This window comes from Limanda limanda, chromosome 14 (genome assembly GCF_963576545.1).
Source record: "Limanda limanda chromosome 14, fLimLim1.1, whole genome shotgun sequence".
NCBI lineage: Eukaryota > Metazoa > Chordata > Actinopteri > Pleuronectiformes > Pleuronectidae > Limanda > Limanda limanda.
Genome location: NC_083649.1, coordinates 9,172,509 through 9,199,197, shown reverse-complemented (window position 1 = coordinate 9,199,197; position 26,689 = coordinate 9,172,509). Strand labels below are relative to the sequence as shown.

At 41.4% G+C, this 26,689-nt stretch overlaps 2 protein-coding genes and 1 long non-coding RNA gene across 3 annotated transcripts; 2 read left to right on the top strand and 1 right to left on the bottom strand.

Moving 5' to 3' along the window:
* Positions 1-1,575: 1,575 nt before the first annotated feature.
* Positions 1,576-14,923, bottom strand: LOC133019458 (organic cation/carnitine transporter 2-like). The gene is made up of 10 exons (XM_061085948.1): positions 14,467-14,923; positions 11,764-11,867; positions 10,821-10,975; positions 10,531-10,702; positions 9,823-9,949; positions 7,961-8,058; positions 5,934-6,148; positions 5,654-5,836; positions 4,327-4,462; positions 1,576-2,393 (listed from the first exon to the last, which is right to left on the bottom strand). The coding sequence occupies exons 1-10, from the start codon at positions 14,860-14,862 to the stop codon at positions 2,306-2,308; spliced, it is 1,674 nt and encodes a 557-aa protein (XP_060941931.1). The 5' UTR covers positions 14,863-14,923; the 3' UTR covers positions 1,576-2,305.
* Positions 12,779-14,076, top strand: LOC133019460 (uncharacterized). Its single transcript, XR_009682878.1, has 3 exons — positions 12,779-12,885; positions 13,438-13,497; positions 13,764-14,076. It is a non-coding gene; the product is annotated as an uncharacterized LOC133019460 (long non-coding RNA).
* Positions 14,924-18,510: 3,587 nt separating the features above from the next.
* On the top strand, positions 18,511-25,162 carry slc22a5 (solute carrier family 22 member 5). The gene is made up of 10 exons (XM_061086095.1): positions 18,511-18,900; positions 19,007-19,110; positions 21,821-21,975; positions 22,065-22,236; positions 22,348-22,474; positions 22,884-22,978; positions 23,247-23,461; positions 23,752-23,938; positions 24,553-24,684; positions 25,057-25,162. The coding sequence occupies exons 1-10, from the start codon at positions 18,511-18,513 to the stop codon at positions 25,160-25,162; spliced, it is 1,683 nt and encodes a 560-aa protein (XP_060942078.1).
* The last annotated feature ends 1,527 nt before the right edge of the window (positions 25,163-26,689 follow it).

Genomic DNA, 26,689 nt, shown 5'->3' with positions numbered 1-26,689 from the left:
TCAGGGATGTGCGGCTGCGTGGAGCCGGTTGAAGATCGTGTGGGAAGGATAAAAGTCTGTGTCTCACTAGTCCCGCGTGTGAGATTCCTGTTTGGTCTTTTCAAGTTAAAATAACCAAATGTCCTTATCTTTCAGCTCTACCACACTTGTCTCTTGCTCTGGAGATATTGGGTAAATACGCTCTCACCGCTGGCGTCTCCATGATATTTACCTACACCTCAGAGCTCTACCCAACGCCGCTCAGGAACACGTCCACTATCTCCAGAGTGGGGGCCTGCATCGCACCGTTTGTGTTGAAGCTGAGTGAGTATACACATTTGCGTTTTTATTCCGGGCCCCTTTCTATCTAATTTCCCCTCGCATAAGACCCAGAGCCCATTCTACCATCTAAACGTCCCCTTCTCCTTGGTTTAGGGATCTACCTGATGGGCCTTCCTCATATTGTGATGGGGTCTCTGTGTGTTGTGTCGATCTTTGCCACCCTCTTCCTCCACGAGAGTTTTGGACGACCTCTCCCTGAAACTATTCAAGAGATGCACAAAAGAGAAAGGTATTCTGCTTCAGAAATACATATGTTTTTTCTACCTACCAAATTATATTGGCCAATGCATTGAATAACTACAGGGTGGAAGTGATTGAATTCAGAACCCTACAAGTAATACTGTTTTTGTGTGTTTGTCTTTATTCCTTCTGACAGGATACGGTGTCCATGCATCAGTGGGGGGGAACAAAATGTACACGTTCACTACCAGGACAGTCTACTATGATTATCAGGTGTTTTATTTATTGACAGTGATTTACCTCTGTAGGAATATCTCAAAACACGTTGAAATATTACAAAGTGGAACACAACAGTTCCCACCAGGCGCAGGCACGTCGGAGAAGAAAAACCCGTCGGGTGGAGCAGCCGTTTGCCTCGAATTGGAGGAGAGAAATATTTAGAGGGAAGTGATCTATGGAATTGAAAAGATTCAATGAGCTCTTTAAAACATTTTGTACACAGGATTTTAAACACTATTCTGGATTTTACTGGGAGCAAATGCAGAGAAGCTTAGACTGAAGAGATGTGATGTTCCTGTCAGTGTTCCTGCTGCAGCAGCATCGATCACCTCTGACTTATCAGGACTTCCTGATAATAGAGAATTACAGTAGTACAATCTACAGGTAACGGATGTTTCTACTTGTTTTTCAACATCAATCTAAAACAGTGTATTTGTGAAACCCCAGCAGAAGAATGTGACATTGAAATAAGTTGAGTTATACATCTTAGAATTGTAGTGATTTTATAAATAAGCTTTACATTGTTTCAAGAAATGTAACAAAATGTGTTTTTTACATAAATAAATAACTAAAAAACAAGATTGTATCTAAATGTAATTCATTTAAATATTAAAGTATTACTTTGTATTAAAACAACATTATTAAATGATTGGTAGCTAAGATCATTTTACTATTCAGTGATCAGAAGTAAGTGGCCTTCACAGATTTGCTTGAAGAGTGTAGAACTATTTCTCTTGACAAAATTAAAACAACACATATAGATAATTAAAGATCTTGTTATGTTTGTGCAGCCATGGGAATCTTCACTGGGATTGTGTTCGTCTTGTTTCCGTCTGTATGTCTGTGCTCGATCGATGAGTGTTCCGATAAGAAAATGGCAACAAAACAGAAAATGTCACGATGACTCTTTTAATGTATCACTCAAAACCAAAATACCTTCATCATCATCGTGACTGATTGTCTAAAGCGTTAGTTCCACAAGGCAAATGTGTGTTTCATCACAACGTTTTTGTGTTCAGAAAATTCAGATAATTCTGTCTACGTCGACTTAATCTATTGCTCAATGTGATGCTTTATAAACGTCTGACAATGAAGAGATATCCAACAATACACCACAATGAAAAATAGGCAGTTTTTATTACCGACTTTCTCTTAGTTCAGTCTGTGCACTGTTTGTTCATTTACAAAGATTATTCAGAAATGTTTAAATACACATTTTAAAAGTGAAAAAAAAGAATTGCAGCTACACTTAATGTGAAAATCAGTATATTTGAACATTCTATGTACCATGTGTATTTGTATGTAATTCATAACAGTAAAGCAGCATATAACTGTAGTTGCAGTGGTTGCTCTCTCACAGAAGATATTATTCCAGGTCTATGGAGATATTTCAAAGCATTATTACTATTTATATCATGTTCTTGCTCCTGGGGATGTCACGTAATTTCACCTAAAAATACCATTTAATGAGGAACGGTGGGGGGGTTTCTTCCTTCAATAGCTGGATGTCAGTCCTGCACCTTGATCAAGTGACCACTGGATGTTTCTTTTCACTGGAAATTTCCCCGTCTTCCTCGGTGTGTGCGGCTGTGTAAGGCGTCTTCTGACAGCATCTGTAATAAAGAAAAAAAAACAGTGACACACTTTCAGCAGAGCCGACTCTTCATATGAGTCAAGTGGCTGCTTAGGGCCCCACAGCCACCAGGGGGCCACAATAGTCATTTACCATAAACTGAATTAGGGTTGCCAATGTATTGCTTACTGCTGAAATCCAAAACTGGCAGCAATGACATTAGTATGTTTGTAATACAGGGCCTCTCATATAAAGACAAATGTTGCAGGTTTGACATTGAAAGTAATAATGTTGCTGTAATATTTACCAGATGAAAAAGTATTTATTCTTTTATAGTGTACTTTTAAAAAGTTGACATGACTTTTGAATTTTGGATGCATTTTGGCACATCCATTTTTTTTTCAAACTTTCTTTAACTTGTCGTTAGGGCATTGCGGAGATTTGTATTCTCCATTTGCCCTCGTAGTTATGGCCATGAAGGATACAGTATATATTTGATATTCCAGAAGTATTAGTAGCCAAAGGAAATGACCCTGGAGGGTGCAAAGCAGTGGTTTGTTGTGTGTGAACATACACTGAAGTAAATCATTTTAAATGTGGCTCTTGTGCAGCAAATTAATCTGCAAAATGAAAAATAAATAGTTGAATAATTGAAAATAAAGCTGCAGAAACACAGACCCAGAAGTAAGCTAGTATAAACTAATGATGACATCTATATGCAGTGTTGGGGAGTAACGGAATACATGTACCGGCGTTACGTATTTAGAATACAAATTATTAGTAACTGTATTCCAATACAGTTACATTGTTGAAATCAGTGGATTACATGACGGTACTTCTCTGTTTCACGAGTTTATTCACTCTCTCGTAAATCCAACGGCGGCAAAGCCCCCAGGAAGCAGCTGGAGTACAGGGCTGCCGTAAGAGCGCCCGGGCCCCCGGCGGCGTGAAGAAGCCTCATCGCTACCCGCTCGGGACCGTTACAGGCCCGGGACCTCTACGGAGCTGCTGAACCGCAAGCTGCCCTTCCAGCGCCTGGTGAGAGAAGACCGACCTGCGCTTCCAGAGCTCCGCTGTCATGGCTCTGCAGGAGGCCAGCGAGGCACGCCTGGTTCACACCGGACGCTGAAGCGCCGTGAAGCGCTGATAATATCACCCGTTGACCCAGAAGCATATGGTCACTTGTTTCTCCAACATTAACTGCAACAGCGTCCCAATTTAATGTCATCCATCCTCAAGAACTTCTCCGCTGTTTGCTCCGTTCAATGTCGGGTGTCGAGGGTAAATTACGTATTCTCCACTCAAGCCAATGGGGAGCCCCCCCCCCCCCTCTCTCTTTTTATCTTTATGACTGCTTGTGTGTCTGTAGTGGATGGGCAGAGGGGGGCATTTAATAATGTGATTGGTAAAATTGGTAAAATTAAAACTCCAGGACAACAGAAGGGGAATACAAACTATGGGATGCATACTTTATCATTTATATAATATAAAATATGTCATCAATATCGTTTAAAATCATTTTTCAGTGTGTTTCCTGGAGGGATACGCTCGCGTCAAGCGCAAACAAAAATAGACTCGACGCCGAAACGATCGCTGCACGGCACGAGGCAGCCTTGGCGCAGCGCGGGGCTTCAGCCTCCGGTGGGACCCGCACAGAGGTGGGAGTGGATGGGAGCCGGATATCCACCTGGCCCGCCGCATCGGCGGAGAGAGAGTTTAAAATGCTGCTGCTCCACTGACTATAACAACGCCGCAATCATACACTTAAAAAATGCAATACAATGTGGAAGTATTCCAAGTATTCAGAATACGTTACTCAGATTAGTTAATGTAATGGAATACGTTACAGATTACATTTTTGGGCATGTATTCTGTATTCTGTAACGGAATACGTTTTGAAAGTATCCTTCTCAACACTGTCTATATGAGCTCCAGTCTGTGGGAGGTGCTGTGACTGGGAGGTGTAAACTCACCCAGGGAAGGGCTGCATGTGAGTAATGGTGTCGGGCAGAGGCATTCCATAGGTCTCGGGCAGCAGGAGACTCAGCAACCCCGCCAGAGTCATCAAACTTCCCATGAGGATGTAAGGCAGCGATACGGAATAGCTTCCTGTGGCAGCACATCAGAAGAGCAGAGGGTGAAAAACAGCCTCGGCTGCAGAGGAAACCGTCGAGCGGTTCAGAACAAATGAGACAAAAGGTGAAGTTGTAAGAGACTCTGAAAAAAAAGTGTGATTTAAAACCAATCCAGTAAATCTTGGTAGAAACCTCGGCTGGTTCATCCAACCTGTGTGCTAATCAAGCTGGTCTTTGTTTTTACTCTGGGCACATTTGTTCCTGCAGGAACCAGCATCTCGTTAGAAGAAGGAACTGGTTTTATAAGCACTGGATCCAGATTATTTAATTCATTACCATGTTTTAAACATATGAGTAGTTATTATTAAGATAAATTAGCATTTTTAACCAAAACTTTCTACGGTATCATTCAAACAGATCACTTTAGTTTTTGGTTTTTACATTTATAGCTCATTTGAAGAATAATGAGATTATATCTAGTGTTAACTTGATGCTTGAGTTTTATCTATTAAATGAATGAAAAGTGAAAAATGTTAAACTCCAGAGCGCCGATGTCCAAAGTGATCAATGTAATTCTTTAGGACATAATTCTCATGAAGCCGCGATACTTGTAATAATAGTTTTAAAAAACCTGGGAGCCGAAAAATTGGATTAATGGTGAGACAGATCCACTCAGTGTCAGGGGTCCAGTTCCCTCCCACAGGACAAGGGGTACATGACATGAGATCTCTGAACTCGCCCCATGTGGGACTGTGGGCGTGTTAACACTGCAACACAAGAACCAGTCTCGCACAACCCTGAACAGAACCACTGGTATAGACGATGGATCGATGGATGGACAATTTACAAACTGAAATGCGTCCATGAGTCAAAATATGCCAGAAATTGAGAGAGAGCTTAATGTTCAGAAAGAGGGAGATCAAGATAATGTATGGATGTATGGTGCAACTCTGCCATCCCTCCCAGATACAGGATGGATAGATTTTGTTTATGGCCTGTACTGCGGCCAGCCACCAGGGGGTGATCAAGATGATTTAGCTTCACTTCAGAGGAGCTGTCAAGTTGTAAAATCTTCATTAACAGTCTACAGTACCAAAACTAAAGCCTTAAACGAAGCTGGATATTTAGGATTTCGTTTCTTGCACGTATCCCCTAGTGACCAGTAGACGGTTGAGTGATGTAACATAAACATAAACTGTTTGAGCAGATCTTAGAGCGTCCTTACTCAAGTAAATGAAGTACGGAGCGATGATGCTGCCTAATCTGGAGGCCATGGAGCAGGCGCCAATGGCCGTGTTCCTCAGCACGGTTGGGTAGACTTCTGCTGTGTAGGCGTACACGAAGGCGAAGGCTGTCGACACGGCAAACTTCCCCATCATCTCCAGTGTTATGGCAACGGGAATCAGGTCTGGAGGGAATAGAAATGTTTTTTGTTTGAGGTAAAATGTGAGTTGTTAAACAATTTGTTAAGCTTCAAACTAAAGTTCTGCTCTTATTGATCGTACTTGCTGGGATGAGCTGTATGAACAGTAGAGACAGTCCTCCCATGGAGAGCGTGGAGAAGATGCTCAGTCGTCTGGAAACCCAGCGAAACAAAACCCACGACAACGCGTAGGCGGGCAGCTCGACCACGGCCGACAGGAAGCAGTTGAAGTACGCGTTGCCGTGAAGGTTCGCTGTGTTCAGGGACAGTGCGAAGTAGCCAATGGTCAGGGTGTTCCTGTGGGGATCATTGTTAAGGTCAGAAACTGAGTGAGACTGGTTCGTGTCCACGTACGAGCAGTTTTATCAGTGTTTCAATTCTGTGGCAAAATTGTAACATGACAAATAAATTAAAAAGCTGTAGGGGTACGACTTTCACAAAGTGGATCACAAATACAGTTATGTGGTGATTGATTAAGGCTGGATCTGCCCTGTCAGAGCGGGAGAATCAGACTGCAGGAATCTGAGAGGCTGAACCGGTTTCCTACAGCACTTAAAGCAACACGATGTATGTTTTACTGAGCAACAGCATCCTCTGCAGCAACAACTGAACTGTCGGTATTACCCATGATCCTTTGCTTCCTGAACCAGGATAGCTGCTGCTGCTGTAACAAATCCACCGAATTATGTTTAGAATTCTTCACATTTTATCTTTCCTGACAGAATATTGACGGCGAACGCTGGTTTTTAATGACTTCTTAGTTCTGCAGTTCAGCATCACCCTGTAATTTGCTGGACCTGATCCTGAAATAAAGTTGTTTTGGATTTGAATTTGACGATTGAAGCTGCAATTATCAGTCAGGTCCATACTTCTCACCAGAGAGCGCAGCCACTCAACAAAATAACTCCACGTCAGTGTAGCCACAAGCACATTTGGAAGCTGCTGTTTTTAGGTGGAAAAGTTGCATAGTGTTGCTCAGCTCATTTGTTTGGTTGTCCGGTCCGCTACTTTAGTAAGATAGTAACTTAAGTGGACAGCAAATAATAAGATTCATCAGGTGGATGCAAAGCAAACAGTGTTCTTAAGGACTGTTAGTATATATTTAAATAACTGAAAGACATGTCAATAGTATATTTACTTTAAGGTTAAATAAATATGTGACTGTCGTGTTTACAGTTTGTTTCTGCTGTCTACTAGCGGCAAATAAGTGTTACTGCAAGTCTAAGAAGCCTTAACAGCAGAAACAGGACAGTAACAATATTGCTTTCCATCCATGAGCGCAAAGACACTTGAAATAATTGCAGTAAAAATAATTGTTTAATATAATATATAAAAATCATAATTACAAGTTAAGAGGAAGGAGAACTACAGATGAAGTTTTGGTTGAGCAATCAAACTGAAGGTATTTATTAGGACCTGTTATGACCTGTATTACAACAATATTCAGTTAGGAAATAAATGATTTTGCTTATAAAATGTTCAAACTTGAATGATGCAGGAGACTACAAAATAGTGTTATCTAGCTATGAAAGCCTAGATATATTTTAAATAAAATATTATTAGCTGAAGAGGTCAAAATGCCAGTATACGAGAAGCAGCAGGCTAGACTTGAAAAATAAGTACTTTGCATTTGCATCCTTAATTAATTTGAAAGCATAAATGTAAATTTAAGTATTCTTAAAATCTGTAAAATGTCTCTCATTCACCTGCTGCGATTCGCTTTTGTTATGTAAGAATAAGTGTTTCGGCCAAAAAAAGAAAAGAATAAGAATCAAGCTGCATCTGTTTTCCGACTCAGCGAGGAAGTGAGCACAGGAAGAACTCAGTCATGCTGTGCAGTTACATAAAGCCTGATTTTGATCTCGGTCGCAGGCTTCACAGCACCTGACAGGTCATTATTTGTTGTTAAGGAAGCAGGTTGACATGCGGTTGAGTTGATGCATGAACCGGCCGTCACCATTTGTTAACAGCGTGCGTGTACTATGTGTCTGTGTGTGTGTGTGTGTGTGTGTGTGTGTGTGTGTGTGTGTGTGTGTGTGTGTCTGTGTAGCTGTGCATGCAGGGTCACTGTACTAAAAGTGGAGGTCGCCTGGGACAGTGGGGACTCACCACACCAGCCACAGCGTGAGCGAAGTCCCGCAGATGTTTCGTGATCGCAGCAGATCGCAGATGTTGTGGGACGTCCTCTCCTCGGACTGGCGCCTATTCTGTGGGGCAGTGGAGCGAGTGGAACAACAAACATTTAACAAGGAGAGGCAGCAGTCCAGAAATAATGTCATTACAGAGGGAACATCGTGAAATAGTGGCCCCTTGATGAGTGAACACATGCACGTGCACAGGTTCACACAAACAGAGACCAATGAGTGCAGGGGAAATGTCAAATATTAAATGAGAAAATGAGCTAAAAGAAAACTAGAAACAAATGTATTGTATGGTTTTATCCCTTGATCCGAGTTATAGTTATCAAACTATTCCTACACTGTTTGTTGCCCTATGCAACTTGGTGGAACCTTAAAGTCCAGATTTAGTTTTGAAAAGGAAAAACCAATGACTTTAGATAGATAGATAGATAGATTACTTTATTCATAATTTATTAATTTAAATAATAAAGATTGAAGCTTCAGCAAAAGTTGGGGAGAGTAGAAAGAAATAGCGTCTCTGCTTGTGGTGGCAATTTCTGTGAATCAAGCACAAAGTCAAACACTTGTCTTTCTGTAAATTGAATCCAGCATCTGCAGATGGACGCACACAATCACCAGAAGGACATGAGCAAAGAGCAGAGATGAGAGTTGTGTTCTTATAACCCACAGCCCCCTCCCATTGGGTATGTAAAGGTATTTATTACCCTTCTGATGACTTATCAGGGTGGGAGCCATCCTGCTTTCATGACTCTGTGGGAGACCCCTGGAATGAGACTCCTGATGTGAGATCCCAACCATTTGCAAAGAGACACCATAAAGTTAAGGCTTCAAGAGGCCATGGGGTAAAAGTCGCTGAGCAATAATCGTAAAGCTAAAGTTGCATGGTGTAGAGAAACTAGCTGGTCAATATTCCCATCACATGTCTGCTCATGTAAAATCACATCCACAAATGACAACATTTCCGTTACAAGCTCTAATACACAGTAGGATAACGGTGCCGCTCTATCCAGTCAAGAATGTAAAACAATCTGCTTTTCCACGATAAAGGAAAATGTAAATATAAGACGAACAGGTCCTTCAGTTTGTTTCCTTCTGTCAGTTTACCATCATGTCAATAGCAAATGTGGCACTAACATCCCAAAACAAATATTGGACAAACATGCGGTGCTCTAAGTGAGGTGCAATCTGGATGTGAACCTAATGTGGCCCGTGTGGTAAATGGAGAATATCGTCCAAATAGTACCTAACAAATTCGGGCCATTTTGGCCCCTTTGGTTGACATGTGGTGTTGCCAGATGGCTGGATGAGGGCCAAATCAGATATTTGTGCAATTTTTCCTTGGATTGCCCAGTTTCCACAATTGTGTAACACTGCAGTGTCACAAGTCTGAACACAGGATGACACTGCCTTGGGGGTTGAGAGTTGAACTATTACTGGAGTAAAAAAAGAAAAATGGGTAAAATCTTGCTTAAGACTCTACTTAAGATTCTACTGTAGATTATTGTTGACTCTTGCGCAACAGTAAATGATTACACCAAACTAATCAGTGCAAGGGTTGCACTCATTCACAACCCCAGCGTGCCGAGAGAAACAGATCCACAGCGATTTTGAGCAGAGACACCGGTTTGAACTGGATAGTGGCTTAGACACCAGAGTTAAAGGGATGCAGAGGGTTTCAATGCTTTAAATGAAAATTCAAAAATCAACTCCACACTCCCTTCCCCTGATATGTTAAACAAGAATATTGTACTCCTATATCTGGTTATTGCAGCAGCCAGCACGTTGGGGTTAATGCCATTACATGAGCCGCCTATTTCAGTGAGATCTCACCTGCAGGGGACTGAAGATGACTGGCGGAGGCTCGATTTTGTTCCTCTTAGCAGCGTCTCTCACTATGGCCTCGGCCTCCTCCACCCGTCCCTGAGAGAGCAGCCAGCGAGGAGACTCCGGGATGAACCTGCCTCGATTTACAACAAGTGGACGGTGAGAGAGAGAGAAGAGGAAAGCAAACTCGTTTTGACTCCTCATCTCAGTGACTGCAGCTTCCATAAAGTTAACATCCACAGATTATTTTGAGGTTGTTAAACTGTCAAGACGCAGTGATAAGATAGAACTTTTTATTCAGTAGTTTTTCATAGATTATTATTTCGTTTATAAAATGAAAGCAAAAGAAAAAACTGAAAAGGGTCCAACTCAAGTTCCCAGAGTCCAAAACCTTAATAATTCCACTTTAGATGACTAAATAGTAACATCCCAGAAGATGGGGAAGTTAATTTATTACATTTGGGTAAGAAAAACGACTTTCTGTTAATAATTAATAATCGTTAATTTGACAGTTTCAGCTCTAAAATAATACAAAACCTAGTTTAAAAATGTGAAAAAGGAAACTTTTACAAGCTACAAATAAATATAACACTTATTAAAAGAAACACATACAGTAGAAAAACAGATGGGAAAGATCAACACTCCCCTGGCACTGCCACGATCAGCCTGTAGAAATCCATGCAGACACACACAAGCAAACACACACCTACCTACCACCAGAAAGGCAAACTAAGCAAGCTAGGCAGGTTGAGGGCGAGGATGAGCATCCTCCAGTCTCTGATGAAGTAGCCCACCAACGGCAGCACCATGTAGCCCACGCAAAAGAAGAGACACACACCCACCGTGGAGAAAATGGTCCGCACACGTGGGCCGAGAATCTCTGTCCCTGGAGCACGAGAGAAAAGAAACACAAGGAATGTATTACACGTCTCTTGCTTTAGCGTGAACCAGTAAGCGACTATACACTGTAGTTCTGAGAATTATTATTGAGTCAAATTAAGTACCTAAGACGAATGCACACACATAATTGGAGATGTTTGCCATCCCGACGATAAAGTATAAAGCGCAGAACACGGGCCAGGACGGAGAAACCACCATGATGAGGGCAAACACCGTGTGGACGACCAAGGAGACAAACAACACGATTTTCCTCCCATACCTGGACAAGACATAGAGCAGAGGTTAAAGACCAAGAAAGCATGTTTAGATCGACAGTTCATTCACACACATGCCACCAGGACTGACTCTTTATACAATACATTATACTTTCTTACATTTCAATGACTTCACAGCGAAAAAGCTGTATTTTTTTGCACTTTTAATGGGCCTCCTATCCTCTTTTGGCTTATTGTTTAGTTTTTATGGCAATCTTAAAGTATGGCTCAAATCTAACTTAAACATCTCCGAGTAGCCCTGTCCACCATTGGATTGCCAGACAGAGTTAGGGCAGAGCTACACTCTCAATAGTCACATGTTGTCTTTTCAGATTTGTACGGTGGCCGAGAGAGCTCAAATAACTACAAATGAGGAAAAACCCATGCAGATAGAAAAAACAAACACGCAAATTTAGAAAACAGCTTCATCAATTTGGCAGAAACGCGCAGCAGATAGCGAAAACGGCACCAAAATGTTTCCAGTGGGACTAAAAAAGTGATCAACCTGGCTGTAGATGGGAAGTAATTGAAGTGTGCTACTCGTCAGCGGTGATAGAAGGTTGCATGTGTCGTCAAGTTGATATAGATGACCTTTCAAGTTGACTCCACCGATTTCACATTATAATCAATTGTCGGGCTCATGTTGAGCGAATTCAATGCAGCACAGCTAATGATCATGTTTTTATATTCCAGATATTCTACTTCCGTATTTATACCTAAGAGGTGCATTACCAGCAATACAACTTCACAGAGTTCACCCTGACTCGGCTCTGACTGATCTGCTGTTCGTCACCTGTCGGAGAGCTGCCCTGAAATGATGGAGCCGGCGAGAACCCCACAAAAGAAGACAGAGGAAGTCAACGGGTTCTTCCACCTGTCATCACACACCAGGTTCCACTGAAAGACACACACACACAAACAGATGATGTACCTATCAAGTAAAGTGTTCAATTCTGATATGTTAGCAATAGAAAGCAGTGCAAGGGTCGTAATCAATATCATTAAGTGTAACCTGTTTAGATTAAAATGAGACAATAAATCATAATGCTCATTATCATAATTCTAATAAAGTGGAATTTAGATATCACTCATTATTTATGTGACAGCATGAAACAAAGAAAACAAAATAAAATATGATTTTCTGTCATATTTTATTTTGGGGTTGTTGCTCTTGTTTTACCCATGAATTTATTCTGACATCAAACTCTAGTATTTGTGGTGAAGGGTGAACAAAAGTTATCCATCTCTGTCTTTTCGTATGGGACAGTTTCCAGTACTCTCGTGACTTTATGATGACTAATACGTCTCAGTCAGTGGCGTTTCTACATAAGGGGCTGGTGGGCACTGCCCCACCAGATGGCGCTGGTGTACAGAAAGCTAAATACTGCATATCTGAAGTTTGTGGCAAAAATATATTTTATTTTATTTTATATGCAAGAAGCGTGAATGTGTGTGTGAATAAACTCACACGCATTAAAGTCTTGTTTTGGAGTCATTTGATTCGTGTGTGTTTCTGTCTGTGTGCTTGCTTTGTGAAACGCTTCCCTCTTGCCGTCCGTCTCTGCACTGGGCTTTGTGAAACACTTTTCTCTCGCCGTACTTCTCTGCTGTGGGCACAACGGGCAAGCAGCAGACCAGTGCCATGGGAGCACCAATCAGCGTGAACCACACAGACCTCAGTTAACATGGGAAAGTAGTGATTATGCAGATGGGCCCTACGACGTTTCCCAGCAAGCTACTCGACTCCAGTCAGCGTCACCCGGTTCGGCGTCACCTGAGCTAGCAGGCTACCTCGGCAGTGGACACCACCCGGGTCTGTGGAGAGGTTCACTCACATCGGATGAATAATACGTTTTGAAGTTCAGCTTGTTCTCCTGGCAGAGAGGCTGAAGACGTGTGAGCTCCCGTTTCTGAGGTTTGTCAAGTTTAGTATTTGTATTTATCTGTAAAAGTAGTGATTCGGTACCTGCTGTACCTGGGTGTTAGCTTAGCTCGGCTAGCCCGCAGACATGCCTGCAGCAGTAATAGCGATGCTAAGGGGACCATAGCCTACGGAGTTATTGACCGACATGAAGCCACATGATCCAGGCCACCCAGCAGAGAGAAGCGTTAGTTTATGAGGATGAGTGTGTTTGGAGAATAAGTTCCCCCAAGTAAGATATCTAATTGAATGTAAAGTTATTTCACTCGCAAACCCATTTGACTTGACTACGTTACACAGATTATTTTTATGCAGAAACAGATTTACTGTGATCAACTGAAACCTGAGTATTTATTGTAGTACTATATTCAGTTTTTTACATCGTTAATCTTACCCACCACCTATTTCCTAAACTGAAATGATTATAATCTGATGAACTTTGAAGTAATAAACTTTTATTTTTACCATTTAAAAGTCTGTTAAGGAGTTAACATGGCACATGTATGACTTTCTATGTCTGTTTATTTTTGTTGAATGTTCCTCTAGGATGTCAAACATGAGATAACTGGAATCCAACCAGAGTCATCACTTCAACACTGACTCCAGGTACAGACATGTTTTCATAACTTACAAACAATCAAAGCAAAGTATTGCACATAATACATAATGTATTAAATAATATATGCAATACTAATAATGTGGAAGAACTCCATACATTTCATTCATTGTCTTGGTAGTGCACAGTTTAATCCAAAACCATATTCAAAATCAGTAGTTGAATATCCACAGAAAATAAGGACACAAGCTTTGTTCATAAGTAACACTTCCTCTACAATAATGCCATACTTTTATGTTTCCTATCATTTTATTAGGTACAGACGAGCCTGAAGGACACAGCTGTGCTGACCGTGTTCTGTCTCTTATGGCAAAGAAGAAAAATAAAACACTGGGTTCTTATCTAAAGTGTATTAAATCAGAAAGCAAAAGATAAACATTGTTCTAATAAGTCTTCATTTGAATATATAATATATAATGAATATAGAAATTAACTCTATTTTCCATGACACTTAGCAATGACTCTAAACAGTTGCAGGCCGTCTTTAGTTAGGGAGGAAAACACAAAGTGTTGTGCAGATGAAGCTGGTGCATGTCGCCTCATGTTGATAATAATAAATTAATAAATTATGCAAGTTATTTGAGCTATGTGTCTGTCTAATCTTTTTACTTTTTTGCAATCATTTTACTTTAATGCTGTATTATAGGCAACATCTTTGTGTCGGGCTGAGCGCTAAAGCATGTGAAATGTATTTGAACAAGGATTTCTGCTCCCTGCTGGCACTCAAAATGCAGCCCATGGTATATCTCACTGGTCTATACAGGCCTACTGCTTATAATAATCAGCTACCTCTATTTTTGTGACGGTGACATGAAGTCATACAAAATTGCCCTACCAGAAATTTCAGGCTAAAATCGCCACTGGTCTCAGTTATGTTAAAAGGGACATATAGATATAGTTCAGCCATCTATCCTCCCTCATCCAAAAGCTGTAGCCTCCTCTAAACAGGGGACACCCACCTCAGTTATGATGGTGGAGGTGTAGATGCTCTGGTCATAGTCCCACCCGTCCAGGCAGCCTTCTCTTGGCAGCTGGCTCAGATTCACACTGACACCGGGCTCCAAGCCTCTCTGGGAGAAGCTCAGCAGATCATCCAGTTTGTATCTGAGGCACTTGCTGGACACCAGCTCTCCTCCGCTGTCCTCCTCCAGCGGGATGCTGCTGTTCCTCCACGCCGCCGTCAGGTTTACGCGCGCCGGCACGACGCAGCGGTGCAGCGGCGTGTCGCCCACAAACACGATGGAGAGGGCGGTGAAGCCATTGGGCACCACGGTGAGACAGAGGAGGAAGAACACCTGCTGCTGGAAACGACCCCATTCTCCCAGGAAGGACGTGGCCTCGTCATAGTCGAGCATGGTGCCTGCGGAGCTGCGCGTAAAGTGGAGCAGAGTCGACAAGAGACGCAGAGGACTCTGCAGTGGCTATTTGAAAAGAGTGTGGGGGGGGGGGGGGGTGTCAGCAACAACACCATCCCACCTCCTTCACAGTATTGTATTAATTTGGGGGGAAACGGGTTTTAAAGGCACAACCCGAGATTCAGTTTGCAGATAAGGAACAAAAGTATGTTTTTCCTTCATATGTTGGGAAACAATTCTTCTGCTCTCCATCTTTTCCAAACTATAAATAGATAATGTAGTGGCTAAATATCTTTTTCTTTTTGCCTATGTCCCCCACATGGAGTCCAATTTTGTATGTGGCTCATATCTGACACACAAATCAATGCTATTCTTTCTGAATATTAAGGAAATAATCAACATATTGACCATGATGAAAAAGGCACTGACTCCTGTTTATAGGCCGTAGAGAAGTGGAAACGTAAAAACATAATGCTCTTCAAACTGGCTGATCATTAATGTTCCAATCAACCTTCTCTGGATGTTGATCTGGAAGGCAGCTGTAGAATGGGTCAAATAATGTTGTTGTAAAATGTCTCTGTGTTTTTGAGCTTCTAAGATTTTATAAATAACAAAAATCTCAAAGGAGTCTGAGTCGTGCTTAGAACCAATTGTGTGTTGATACATCATTTCAAATGTTGGTTAATGGCTGCACAAACTGTGTGTGTATGTGAGTGTGTGTGTGTGTGTGTGTGCACGTGTGTGTGTGATCAACATCCATGTACACCTGCGTGAATACATGATTCCACTTAACTGCTCACAGAGAGAGATCCATCTTCGAACATAAACAAATAAAACTTGAAAAATGTAATGTTTGAGTGAGATAATCTGAAGGATGATAACTAACATGCTAACATGGATTAACATGTATAAACCCAAACTGTGGAACAACCCTTGACCCCCCCAGGACAGAGTAAAGTTACACACACAAATCCCCGTTAATCAACAACTCTGTCATAAAGGGGCCGAGTTTCTGCAGGTCTGTTCATGTTATAAACTCATGAAGAAGATAAAGTGGGTCTACAAGGTGATAAATGCAGTTTTTTTAAGGAGAAAAAATGAAGATGGTCTTATGCTAACATGATTATTGCCTCTGTGCTGTCTTTCAGATCAGCCTCTTCCAACCAGTAGGATCCCAGAAGCCCAGGTTAATGATTGTGCATGCCGAGTTTTCAACTTAAGTTTGTAGAATTTTGTGACATCTAGTGCTGAGGTTGCATGTTTCAGCTGAATAACCCCTCACCTCACCCTCCCCTTCCACACATCAAAGAGAAGCTGTGGAAACAAATGTCTAATCACATGTTTATCACATGTAAAAGTGATAAATAGGGCAAACTGTATGTCCTACAATGCATGTAAATGAATGTCTCCTTTTGAAGACCTGGGTGCTCTTTGTAAATAAGCCCTGCTGCTGTGCTCTTAAAGCGCGAGTTGAGTTTGGACACCCGCTCCTTTGTTAAGAGTTAAACTGATGTTCAGTTGTCATGTGATCATCATAACCTTGTAAGAAGAAATCACCTCAACTCCTTATCCACTTATAACACACATATACAGTCACAAATTTAGACTTTACCCTGGCACAGGAGCATCTTTTTCACCACAGAACCTGAATCAGGCATCCAGATGTTTTCACACTTTGATCAGTTGTCTCTGAAAGCCAATGGGTGTTTCCTCAGTGATGAAAGACTGAGATCTAATCTTGTCACAATGTCATGTATTTAATCCCCTCCTTTGTGCCAGGACAAATACCACAGCTCAGCCTCCTCCGCTGAAAGGTCCCTGATCATCTTCATGAAAGGAAGTCAATGCAGGTACTTAATGAACTGATTAACAGTGTCACCAGGGACATATTGGTGATTCATTGTGTAACCAAGTACCCCACATGAAGAGGGCAATACAAAACATTAAATGTTGGCTTTTATCTGCAGATTTTCTACTTGATTAACATTATAAATTGACCAAACAAAGAGTTTAACAGACTACTGTTGTATGTTAAAGTAAAAGGGCACTCAGTGGAGCGCTTCCCTTCATTCAGGCCCAACAGTCCCCTCAAATTCAATCAAACTGCACTAAAACTTCACATACTCATCAATATCAGTTCCCTAAATATGACAGATTTTTATCCATGAATGAATCCCTGGTAAAATTTGGATAATGTTATGTAACGTAAAAGGAAGTGGAAGATATTCCTGGCTCGGTCCCCTGATCTGGATCCACACCAAATGTAAGGGGTTCTTCCCTGACCTATACCACAGCCTTCCACCAAGTCTCATGAAAATCGGTTTATTCATATTTATTTGATCTCGCTCACAAACAAACATAGAAATCCACCAACAGACAAACTAAAACATAACTGAGTAGCTATGTGTGGCTCCTCTCCTTTAGAACAGGGTCCATGTGTTATTGCACTGATGCCGAGGACTTAAGTTAAACTTAAACTTAATCATATTGAAAAAAAGTAAGATTCTACCAGAAGATTGAGAGTCAGAGGAAAAACAATTGTTAACAAAAGCAAAAAAAGGACACAAACACATCCTTCATGTCGACTTGGCTCTGGCTTGTTGGAAGCTAATTCACCTTAATTCTGAGCATAATGGAGTCAAAGGCACAATGAAGACACAATGTTCGAAAACATCACAATGAAAGCTTCACAAATCTCGGTGTGTTGAGAAAAGTGGACGAAATGTGATGGGATTTCAGATTGTGTTGTTTTTAAGATGTATTGTAAAGATTAAAATCGCTGATTACCTTAAAAACCAATACAGATGCATAATACAAATAAATATAATATGAACAAACTTTGTTTATGAAGCACTTTAAGGACATTTTACGAAGGTTAAGAGAAAGCAAATAAAAGCATGTAACTACAAATAAAAAAATGTGTAGTTACTTGTTATTATTATTATTATTATTATATTATCATTATTATTATTAGTAGTAGTAGTAGTAGTATTTATTATTATCCTATCCAAAATATATTACATATTTATATTGGAAATAGAAAGGATGTAGGGAACATAAGGTGACAGATTTAACGTGGATCACATGAGTTTTATGTGTCTGGGAAAGTTTAACAGTTATTGCCAGATCGAATTAAATGGAGACATTTGTTATGTAAAAGCCACCAACAAGTCCAATGAGAGTCCTAAAGCTACTTAGCAACATTTAGAGTACAGGCACGTGCACCTCTTTGGAGTATTTAAAAGTGTGGAATGTTGTTGAGAGAAACCTCCACTTTCACCACAGCTCTGCGGGGGCTGGGCGACCAGACCGGCCACTCTGAGCCTTTTGATCATTACACTTTTAGTCAATCAAATCTAATCAGTGGGTGGGAGATCTCCCCCTTCGCTCATCCCAGATAAATAGTCTGAGGCTCTGGTGAAAGAAAAACAACTGACACCCACGTGTATCTGGCATTGGTGCTGTAAGGATGAAAAAGTGCTCTGTGACTCTGTCCCACTGAGGGATCAGCTCACTCTGCCCCACAGAGCTCAACTCTACCACTCTGCCAATAAGCTGAAGACTTTAAGAGGGACACAGCACCTCAGACTTTGAGGAACATTTTTTTTCTAAGTCTCCCTCAACGGCAGGGAGGCACTTTTGTAAAGAATGGGAGACTACGATGAAGACACTGCATTCCTCGGACAGACCGGTCCTTACTTCTGGACCACATTCTTCCTCCTCAACACAGTTTTTGTCTCCACTGGATTCAACGGGCTTTACATCGTCTTTGTTGGAGCAGCGCCGAAACACCACTGTCTCATTCCGGACGTTAACTTGACCGAGGAGTGGAGGGATGCCGTGGTTCCCTTCAGGATAGTGGATGGGGAAGCTGTGCCGAGCCAGTGCAGCAGGTACAAGCTGGATGTGGTGAGAAACCTCTCTGCTGAAGGGTATGTTCCTGGAAGGGATGTCAACCTCACTAACCTGGAGTTGGAAGGATGCTTAGATGGATGGAACTACAGCAAAGAAATCTACCAATCCAACATTGTCACTGAGGTCAGAATCAATGTGCATATGTGTTTCTTGCATAAGTTGTGAGTCATGGAAGTTTACAGTTTCCTGATGTCTTTTTGTTTATGTGATTTTTTACGTCTTTTCACAGTGGGACCTTGTTTGTGACAACAAGTGGAAAGTTCCCTTTGCATCTTCGACTCTGTTCGTGGGATACCTGGTAGGATCCCTGATCTCAGGGCAGCTCTCTGACAGGTATTTAATCCATAGTTATACGTGAAATTCCCCTACAACACATTTTACATCACTATATTCCAATATAAAAACTATTAATACTACTATTGTATCTTCATCATTAGAGAAACGTTGCTTTGAGTTGTGTAAGTTTTAAGAAAAAGCTCATGAAAACTCAGGAGTGATTGTGAAGTGGTTTCAACATTGAGGATAACTGTGGCAAATGTGACCTCGAGGGCTGATACGCTGCCATTGTATTTACAACAATAGCGCCATCTACTGTTAAAGTCAAAGACGCCTGCATGGAAATCTGTGTGAAAGTGCCTTTGTCATTTCTGGACTAAAGAGCTTCATCCAGGATTAGAGTTTGTGAAATAACAGTGTTTGGGGGATGGTGGTAAAATGTGCAGCCAGATGAGAGGACGTCCTCTGAGACCCTTTAATGATGCAATGGTCGCAAGATCCTGCAATCATCTGTACGGTTGCTGCTTATTGGAAATTAGTTTCTGCTGAATAGTGGTTTAATTTACTAGTTAAAACACATTAGCTGCTTTCAGAGACACGCTGAACTCCGGATGATCTCCTGATATTCTGCATGTGAGAACGCAAAGACTAACATTTCTAACACGCAACAGAAAAACCGACAAAAAGAATACAAATATCTCAGGATGAAGAACAGTAGAAGACACAGATGAAGAAGTCTACTTAGTTTAAGTTCAAGGACAAGCTTCATTTCAGCGTTGGCTTGGGTTGAAGTGGTCATGCTTCCTCTCTATTGTCTTGATCTGTTAGAGATGTGCATGTTGGTCAGTGTAGATCAATGAGTCCTTTCCAGGGTTCATCTCAGAGTTTCATCTCTGTGCTTGTGGAGACGCATGTGGCTCAGGACACAGCAGTGAGGAGCGCCTGTGTGTTGATCTATTTATTTCCTCTGCAGCTGTGAAAACTCGGCCCTCCATGGATGAGAACTGGGGGGTGGGGGGGTGGGGTTTGACGTTTTAGAGCTTTTTGATCAGTGTGTCACATTAGGGCTTTTCAAGGATTCAAATGAAGCCGTCCAATAGTTTCCTTGCATGTTTCCATCAGTTCAGGAGAGTTGGAGGACAGGTGTAACCTTTTTCTAGGTAGAGGATGGAGGAACCTGAGTTTGCAAGTATGTCTTTGTATGATGAACAGATTTTGGCAGAAGTTGCAGAAATGTTTCAAGCATCTGCTGCAGGGACAGTGTTGGGAAGGATACTTTCAAAACGTATTCCGTTACAGAATACAGAATACATGCCCAAAAATGTAATCTGTAACGTATTCCATTACATTAACTAATCTGAGTAACGTATTCTGAATACTTGGAATACTTCCGGTTTGTATTGCATTTTTTAAGTGTATGATTGCGGCGTTGTTCTCTCTCTCCGCCGATGCGGCGATCGCTTCGGCGTCGAGTCTATTTTTTGCGCTTGACGCGAGCGTATCGCTCTAGGAAACACACTGAAAAATGATTTTAAACGATATTGATGACATTTTATATGATATAAATGATAAAGTATGCATCCCATAGTTTGTATTCCCCTTCTGAGTTTTAATTTTAATATTTTAACGATCACATTATTAAATGCCCCCCTCTGCCCATCCACTACAGACACACAAGCAGTCATAAAGATAAAAAGAGAGGGGGGGGGGGGGGCGGAGAATACGTAATTTACCCTCGATACCCGACATTGAACGGAGCAAACAGCGGAGAAGTTCTTGAAGATAGATGACATTAAATTGGGACGCTGTTGCAGTTAATGTTGGAGCAACAAGTGACCATATGCTTTTATACTTCTGGGTCAACGGGTGATATTATTAGCGCTGCCCGGCGCTTCAGCGTCCGTCGTGAACCCGGCGTGCCTCGCTGGCCTCCTGCAGACCCATGACAGCGGAGCTCTGGAAGCGCAGGTCGGTCTTCTCTCACCAGGCGCTGGAAGGGCAGCTTGCCGATCAGCAGCTCCGTAGATTTCTGGTAGCGACGGAACTCTCTCAGAGCCTCGGTCCCGGGCCTGTGTCCCGAGCCGGTCGCGGTGAGGCTCTTTCACGCCGCCGGGGGCCCGGGCGCTCTTACGGCAGCCCTGGTCTCCAGCTGCTTCCTGGGGGCTTTGCCGCCGGTGGATTTACGAGAGAGTGAATAAACTCGAGAAGTACCATCATGTAATCCACTGATTTCAACAATGTAACTGTATTCTGAATACCATCTATTTATTTTGTAACTGTAACGGAATACAGTTACTCATAATTTGTATTCTAAATACGTAACGCCGTTACATGTATTCCGTTACTCCCCAACACTGTGCAGGGAGGAGTGTGAAAACAATTAACAAGCTTTCTTACAGCCAAATTTTAGTAAACAGAAACCCAGCACACTTTAATAGAAATCAAAAAAAGGTTTTGAAGCACAACTTGGAATATTAGAGCCAAATAAACAATGAAGGCAGTTTTATGGAACACAAAGGAACTGTCTAAGCTGATTTAACAGGGAATAAAATCTGTTAAAAAGTTCAGCTAATCTATCCCAGATATGGGTTATGCATCAAATAACAAAATAAAACCAAACTAATCAGAAACTTGGACTAACATCGTGGGATAAAGTGTAAAACAAAACGCTGGTTTGGCCCATGTTCCACCCACTAACATGTCTACTATACAACAGTATTACACCCACCTATACTGTCAGTGATATTTGTGTATTTTTTCCCCTCAGGTTTGGGAGGAAGAAGGTCGTTTTCATCTCTCTTGCTGCTCAGTGCGTCGCTGTCATGGTTCAGTCCTTCTCCAGCTCGTGGAGGATGTTCTGCATCATGTTCCTCTTTGTTGGAGCCTCCCAGATATCACTCTACATTTCTGCATTTGTACTTGGTAAGAAATTAAAAATCACTCCTCGTCCTACGTTTGGTCTTTCAGGCCTTAAATTCACACGGATATCTCAACATGTTGTTTTCCCACAGGGACGGAGGTGCTGAGTAAAACCATGCGTGTGCTCTTCACAACTCTCGGGGCCTTTCTCTTCTATTGCATCGGGTACATGACCCTGCCTTGGATTGCGTATGGCATCAGAGAATGGAGGACTCTTCTTGCTGTTCTGTCCGCAACTTCTATTGTCTACATCCCCCTCTGGTGGTACGTTGCTCCTAATCAGTTTCTTCATTTTGAGTATGGCCCCTGTAACAATGAGCGGGTCATCAGCAAACTGTGGTCTATTTTAAGATGACACTTGATTTTACCGTGCAGGTTCATCCCGGAGTCTCCGCGCTGGCTGATCACTCAGGGAAGAGTGGAGGAGGCCGAGGTGATAGTGAGAGAAGCTGCCAGGAAAAACAAAGTGGAAGCTCCGGTCGTAATTTTTAAACAATCTCAGGTGAGATTTTTGTAGATTTCTTAGAAAATAATTCATGGATCTTGAAATTTGAAGTTAGTTGCATATCGATTGCAACAAACTTCAAATAGAAATTTGTTGCAGATCCATTTAGGAATCGGGATCCAGTGCCATTCTAGTTACGTCGTTTCTGCCTCATATAAATTCAAGCTGGTTAAAAGTATTTTTCAGTCAACATGCATAAATTCTCCAAAGGATTATTACAGCAACGATCATTGTTCATTATTTTTCAATGCCCCTGAGACAATAAATCAACATAAATCTGTAATATCACAGTTATTGCACCTTATGCAAAGTCTAAATGAATCTGCTTAGAATATATTTGAAATATTCCACATGCGGCTCTGGATTAACAACGTGACAAATGCTGTGTTTTGTTTTTGTCTTGTAGCGACACGGGATGCCTCAGTGTAAGACGTACACAATGCTTGATATTCTCAGATCCAAGAACCTCAGATGCATCACACTGATGTGTCTCATTTTGTGGTGAGCGGTTGTGTCCTTTTCTTCTTGTCTTTATTTTAATCTTAAAATCTGATCATGGACAATGATAACACTATCATCACAAGTGTCATTGCTGCTCCCTTCATGTCTGTCAGATATTTTCTTTTGTAGACACTTTGAACATTGATACACCGTCATGTATGTTAGATACTGTCTATTCCTATGAATGTTGTTAAATTCTATATTTTGTTGATGTGCATTTACTTGATTTTGCAACTAACTTTTCTTTTCTTCTTATTTTTTTTGTCAGGATGGCAATAAACATGGGGTATTTTGGTTTATCCCTGAACACTTCCAACCTGAGTGGAAACCCCTTCATGAACTGTTTTTTATCGGCCACCACTGAGGTCCCGGCCTACGTGGTTTCCACCGTGCTGCTGAAGAGGTGTCCGCGGCGGGCTCTTCTCTCGTCCTTCCTCATCATCGGAGGAGGAGTCCTGCTGCTCATCCAGTTCATCCCTGACAGTAAGACATCTTTCATCAGGACAACCTGACCCTGAAATGATAGATATGGGATGGATGGATGGATTGATGGATTGATGGATTGATGGATTGATGGATTGATGGATTGATGGATTGATGGATTGATGGATTGATTGATTGACTAATTGATTGATTGACTAATTGATTGATTGACTAATTGATTGATTGACTAATTGATTGATTGATAGTACTGTCACTTTGATGCCCACTGTTCTTCTGCGTAACTATGAAAGATTAAGGGTCTTCTTACTCTCTCTCTCTCTCCTCCCCAGCCCTCCAACACGTTGCTCTGGCTCTGGAGATGACCGGGAAGTTTGGCTTCACCATGGCTTTCAGCATCGTCTACATCTACACTGCTGAGATTTACCCCACTGTCCTCAGGAACGTCGGCATGGGGATGTGCTCCTCTGCTGCACGCATTGGCAGCATCACTGCTCCTTATGTCATCTATTTAGGTACGTGGGTGATGAGTGCAATGTCTGTATATTCCCTGCACCATATATCTTAAAGAACAAAAATGTCTACATAGGATGATATGAAAGAACAACAGCAAACTTTTTAGAACAATTTAGTCAAAAAAGAATAACAACTTGCAGACATCTTTTAAAAAACAACAACAACAACGCAAGCAGAAAAAACACACATGGGAGGAAGAAAGGGAGGGAGTCAGAGTAAGTTACTTTTTTTGTTGAGACTCTATATCGATGGGGCAGGATGAAGAAGAGGAGGCAGGAGGGAGGGAGGGAGGGAGGAAAGGAGGAGTAAGACGAGGAGGCATGAGGGAGGAGTAAGAAGAGGAGACAGGAGCCAGAGAGGAAGGGAGGGAGGGAGGAGTAAGAAGAGGAGACAGGAGCCAGAGAGGGCAGAGGATGTCACACCTTGTAAAGCCCTATGAGACAAATTGTGATTTGTGAATATGGGCTATACAAATAGCAATCAATCAATATATTGATTTATTTATAATATCAGATGTATCAGATGTATGTACAAATATAATTAATTTTAGTAATACATAAGTCATATGTTTTTCATTTTCTCATGTATACATTTCCATCATTGTTATTTTCAGGTAGCTATAATAAGGTTCTACCTTATATCCTGATGGGAAGTCTCACCATCGCCGCCTCTGTGGTGAACTTCTTCCTTCCTGAGACCCTCAACAAAGATCTTCCAGAAACAGTGGAGCAGATGCAAGAATGTCAGGGGTGAGAACATGTCACTGGATTCAACTAAAGTTCATGAGTTTTAAGTCTCCATTTGCACTTTGCTTTAGATTAGACAGTGAAAACAGGCCTTGAAGCAGCATATCTATCAGAAATAATATTTGAACAATAATAATAATGTATTCAATTATAAGATACATGTCATAATCAACCATTAAAAGCATATATTACTCTATTTTGTTGGCTCCATAGTAAAGAGACAATATTGTTTACTTCGTTGTTTGACCTGCTCCAAACATAGAGCTCAAAAGTATATATGAAGGAAACAATATGAATATGTAATCATCAGTTTGGTTTCTGTGGTAACTGTGTTGCTGATCAACCAGTTTTAACAACCATTTCTTCTGATTGCAGGTTGTGCTATGGACCCAAAAAGAAGAAATACGTTGAAAACGGAGGAACGGGCAACGCACCTCTACAACATGAGGCCAAATCTGACGTGCCAACACTCAATGTGTAGTAGCCACACGTATTTCTTGAAAGAAAGAAAGAATCTGAAAATAAAATCCCAAACATGCACAGTGGGTATTCAAAAAAAAAACACTTCCAAGAACTGTTTTTTATATTAATACTTATTTTTTTACTCAGTTGGTGCTTGGTGAGAAATATTTTGTATGGAAGTTGAAATGCATGAATATCTGATTATTCTATAATGTTTGTGCCACACAATAAAAGAAATGAACATATCTTTGGAGCCATTTCCTGTTTTCGTTTGTGTTGAATATTTAAAAATCTGTTTATTTTGTTTTGTTTAATATAACTGCTGAGACTATGCCAGTAGAACTATTGTGGTAGTTATATTTACTTGGTTTTGGTGGTTTACGCTTTTATTTTGAAGGTATTGCACACAGTTGATTTTATATATGTGTAGGCAGCATAAGCAGCCAGGGTTCATGGTTTTTTACAAGGGCTTCTTTTTCTGTTTGCTTACAAAAATGTTTTCATATTTTCCACACTCCCGGCACAGTCATGGGTGGCAGCCTGCCAGATTCTTCTATTTATAGCTTTGTACTCTAAACTTGGAGGAGGCTGGCACATGCATTTCCTTCGGCATTGATTAAGTCTTATCTCACCAAATGTTATCTTACTCTTAAAAAAATAACCAAATCCATTCGGTTCCTGAATTTTCTTTTCTTTTTTAAATAACTTTTTGTCAAAACTGCACTGAGGACAGATTCTGAATGTGCTGCTGTACAACAGGACTTTGGTCACCAGTGAAAGTTCATGGTTGACCTTAGTTGATAGTTATTGTAGAGGAATGTTTGACCATCCTCACATTTTGCATCTGTACAGCCCCATTGTGAGAGCCTGTCTAATTCCAGACACTCCCTTCTCTCACCAAGCAATATTCTAGGTAAGGTTATAGATAAAGGGCCAACCAGCAGTACATTGTAGTGTCATGGACTTTCATATTTATTTAACTCAATGCCCCAGACAGAGAGAGTGACAGCAATTCTACCCATTCATGGATGTGCTGTTGCAATGGGTGATGCAGGTAGAGGGAGATATTGGGATGCTGTGGGAGAAATCTTCAGACTTGGGGGGGTTGCAAGTGCTCTTTTCCCTCTGTTGCAGTGTTATCTTGTTTCACCTTCTGCTCTCATTGACGCATCTAGTCTACATAAACTCTTTTGCATCAGACATCAGCTGCTGCCTGAGTTATCCTTTCACCAGCTTCCATAAAACTTCCATAACGGTAACTATCATAGTTATAATCTTTCTGCAGTAATAAAAGTCACTTCAAACATCACTGGTTAGACCCTGACCTCGGTGTAATCTACAATTTTTGCAGGAGCCTGTATCTGTCAGGAAAGATTAGTGCAGACTGTGGTGTGTTAGTTGAACCCCACAGCCCCAAAAAGGAGGGGAGGTTTTCCGGGGGGCTTCGGGCTGCGCTCAATACAGAGGGATCCACCTGAGGTTTAAGCTATAGAAAAGAGGGGAGTATCTACTCTGGGTCCTTTGGGAAAAGTGAATACTTCGTTGG